General features: G+C 39.2%; 1 protein-coding gene across 1 annotated transcript; it reads left to right on the top strand.

Moving 5' to 3' along the window:
- The first annotated feature begins 702 nt into the window (after positions 1-702).
- On the top strand, positions 703-2,271 carry LOC117316986 (uncharacterized protein K02A2.6-like). Its single transcript, XM_033871764.1, has one exon. It carries the CDS (start codon positions 703-705, stop codon positions 2,269-2,271), a length of 1,569 nt encoding a protein of 522 aa, XP_033727655.1.
- The last annotated feature ends 2,127 nt before the right edge of the window (positions 2,272-4,398 follow it).

Genomic DNA, 4,398 nt, shown 5'->3' with positions numbered 1-4,398 from the left:
AAAACGGTACGAAAAATCTTGGATGGTCTCGACGGAGTACTCTCAATTATTGACGATATATTGATATGGGGATCAACAAAGGAAGAACATGACAGACGTCTAAGAGAAACGTTTGATCGTATACGCCAAAGTGGGTTGAAATTGAACAGAGACAAATGTCAGATCCAGCTGACCGATGTCACATATTTTGGACACACATACTCAGCTGAAGGTCGATCAACAGATAAAAGTAAAGTAGAGGCGGTTGTCAGTATGCCAGTGCCAGAAAACAGAAAGGACTTGGAGAGATTCCTAGGAATGGTGACATATATCGCGAAGTTTGTGCCTGGGTACAGTACAGAGTCTGCTCCATTACGCGAACTATTGAGGAAAGATGTTCTATGGGAATGGACTTCACATCAACAACAGGCGTTTGAAAAACTGAAAGATATGGTGACAAGTGCGCCAGTCTTGAAATACTACAATCCTAAGAAACCTGTCAAATTATCAGTCGATGCTTCACAGAGTGGTCTAGGGGCAGTCCTGTTGCAGGAAGAAGGACCAGTAGAATATGCATCTCGGTCACTGACTGATGCAGAAAAAGGATATGCTCAGATCGAGAAAGAACTGTTGGCAATTGTCTATGGTTGTGAGCGGTTCCACCAATACGTGTATGGACAGGAAGTCGCAGTAGAAACAGACCATTAACCGCTACAAAGTATTATGAAGAAACCACTGTTTGCAGCACCAGCTAGACTGCAGCGTCTGATGTTGAGATTACAAAAATATACGCTGAGTGTGACCTACCGTCCAGGATCTACAATGTACATAGCAGATCAATTATCACGCGCATACCTGAAAACGAGTAAGGGTAGTGACTGTATCACTGAGGAGCTTGAAGCTCAGGTACACATGGTACTTAATAGTTTACCAGTCTCAGCGGAGAAGTTGTCGGAAATAAAACTGGCTACAAAGGAAGACAGTGAGATGAGGACTATAATGGAAATGGTCAAAGATGGCTGGCCAGAGGAGAGGTCAGCTCTTCCCTTGAACATTAGAACATATTGGCCATATCGTGACGAAATCATTGTAAGTGATGGAGTGTTATTCAAGGGAGGAAAGTTGATCATTCCAAATCCAATGCGCAAGGAGATGGTGCAACGTGTTCATTCAAGTCACATGGGAATTGAAAAAAGTCGAGCACGCGCACGCGATATACTGTTTTGGCCAGGGATGTCGTCGGATATCGAGGAACATGTTTCGAGTTGCCCTACGTGTAATCAATTTCGAAACTCAACTCCACGTGAGCCATTACAGCCACATGACATACCTGAACGACCTTGGCAAAAGATTGGATTAGACTTATTCCAGCATCAGGACAACACGTATCTTCTTGCCATAGACTACTATTCAAAGTTTGTAGAACTGTTCCTACTTAAAAATGACACTCGAAGCCAAACAGTCATTACACATTTGAAGTCTTTATTTGCACGCCAAGGAATTCCTGATGAGGTAATGACAGATAATGGACCTCAATTTTCCAGTGATGTGTTCAAAGTCTTTAGCAAAAAATGGGACTTAAAACACACAACCTCCAGTCCAAGATATCCCAGATCTAATGGGATGGTGGAGAGAGGAGTACAGACAGCAAAGAACCTGTTGAAAAAGGCTCAGCAGGATGGCAGAGATCCTTATCTGGCCTTGTTAGAGTACCTGAACACACCTGTCAATGAGAAAGGATCACCTGCTCAGTTGTTGATGAGTCGACGGCTTAAGACTCCCATTCCAGTGAGTGCACAGTTACTTAAACCAGAAGTGTTAACCGATGTGCGCGAATGTCTCACAGATCGTCAAAGAAAGCAGAAATTCTACTATGATCGTGGTACAAAACTGGCAGAAACTCTTAGTAAAGGACAAAGGGTGCGAGTACAGAGTGATGACAAAAAGGAATGGCACTCTGCTAAGGTTGTCGAAAAGGACCCAGGATCCTCAAGATCCTATAAAGTTAAACGGAAAGATGGAAGCATCATCCGAAGGAATCGAAGTCATATAATTCCAGTTCGCGAAAAAGTCGTCCAGGAAAATCTTGAGAACTTGGAATCTTGTGTGTCCCCTGACAGTGACACAATTGATCTTAAATGTGAGGAAGGTGAAACCAAAGAAAATGTCCTAACCTCTCCTGCAGCTGTTGGTTCAACAAATTCAAACGCGTATGTGACTAGGAGTGGTAGACAGTCCAAAACGCCTTCCAGACTGGATGACTATGAAGTGTATTGGTGTTATTCATTATAGTTCATTTGTTTAGTTATTTCCAAAGACTGGGCTAAAGTCAGATAACTTTAACCACATGGTTATTATTTCAAATAATTATTATAGTATAAACCATTAAGAACTGATTTAAAAACTTTAAAAGGGAGATGTCACATAATGTTGATAAAGACATTCCGGAATTATCATACCGGAAACGGATCCTATTGCATAATGTATTATGTAAGCTTTGGCATGATCCTGATTAAATCAGTGTTACAAATGGAGCTTGACTTTACTTGACCTTATTATTACAAGTTAGATCCTGGTCTGGGAGAGTTAGATCCTGGTCTGGGAGAGTTAGATCCTGAAGCTGAAAATATAATAATAATATGAATGAAGGCAAAGCCTTAGAAGAGCGCAGCTATAATCACCTGACTTACCGTTAATCAAGAAGGAAACACTATTTAAAATAATGACAAAATGCGTCTGCAAAGTATGCTATGTACAAGCTAGGCCAATATTAGGTCCTAAACCAATACATATAGACTGTTAATTATACATCCCCGATTCAAAACAAACAAAAAATAAATAAACAACAACAAAAATATACCGTATCACTATGTACACTAATTTACAATTAAAACCTGCCCGAACACACATTAACCGAGGTTTTATCCACAACGAAGCCTCTCATTTTCCTATAGCTTACAGTAACAGAAAAACAAGTAGTGTGCTTCCGCCGGGATCGAACCCGCGACCCCCGGTTTTGCTAGTCAGCCGCTTTACAGACTGAGCTAAAGGGCTAGAAGGCAACTGTATCACTATATAAACTATTTACAATTAAAACTTGCGACTTATAGGTATATTATCTTTTGTTTTATGCATGTTACGTGTGTTTGTTTGGGTTTTGTTTTTGTTTTGTTTTTGAAGCATGGACATATATTAGTATGTATATCTTAAGTCCGTGGTTGAAATAACAAGAAGCAAAATCATTCACTTAGACTATTATATGAGATATATTATAAACATGCATCAGGGTTTTTAAAGGCTTCATTTTCCACACAAAGAAACAAATGACTAAGTCTGTTTTCTCCTGGGAATTTTGGTATACTTAACGTCCTCAATGTATGCCAAGACAATGAGAACTATAACGTGGAAGTTTGTAATAGAACATCATATAGCTTTTGGAAAGTTAGACTAATACAAATAGAATGGAATCTCCTCATTCATATAAATGTTTTACAATGATAACTTGTGCTATATTTTTCACGATGCCTTGTTAATCATAATACATATATAATGTATCTAGTAATTTAAGGTCAGGGTGTAAAGAGGTCGACACATTAAGATTTTTTTAATTATGAAGTTTTATTAATAAAATACAAGTTTTGATTTTTTTTTAGGATAAGTAAAATGGAACAGTTACTGCAGTTAATACAGGCTATGTCCACTTAAAAAATACAGAAGATATTGAATTGTTTCCCTTAAATTATCACATATTTCACAGACATCTGGAAGACGAAACTCTTAAAATATATGCGCTGAGAAAGCGCGGGAATCAGTGGCAAAATCTTTGACGTTGACTTTTTATGACGTCACGCTTGACGACAATACAGCACCATTCTGAACGGGATGTTCAAGTCAGTAATGTGTCAGGGTTTTCGGTTGTAACATGGAAAGTTGTGCTAACAATGCTGTTATGTAAAGATAATGCAATTAAAAACTGTTCTATGTTAGGCACATATGCGGCAAAATAACCTCTTATTCTCCTCTCGCATCCAATTTGATCAGTAAATAGATCAGCATCGAAACAGGGAGGGCTCCGATTTAGGTAACCAACGAAATATCTCATGCCAATCAAATTCGCAAAATTCGCATTGGTAATTTTTAAATGAATCGGGCCTTTGACATGGGTTGTGTAGATATTTCAAGAATTAAGTAATTTGAACTAACTTTCAGTTATTTGTTTCGACGAGAGAAATATTAGTCAGATCTCGTCGTGTAGGGAATGAGATTTCAAACATGGCTGCCTCTACTGGAGGCGCGCGACTTTTCCCGCGGGACATGATTTCAAAGTTGAAGGGGTATAGATTTGATTGGAAATATAGCTTATACACGTGTTGTCTTAAAGAGAGCCTTCGCTCTCGCGCCCTTCGGGCGCGATGAGCT

This window comes from Pecten maximus, chromosome 18 (genome assembly GCF_902652985.1).
Source record: "Pecten maximus chromosome 18, xPecMax1.1, whole genome shotgun sequence".
In the NCBI taxonomy this organism is placed as follows: Eukaryota; Metazoa; Mollusca; class Bivalvia; order Pectinida; family Pectinidae; genus Pecten; species Pecten maximus.
This window is presented reverse-complemented; position numbering and strand designations above follow the sequence as displayed.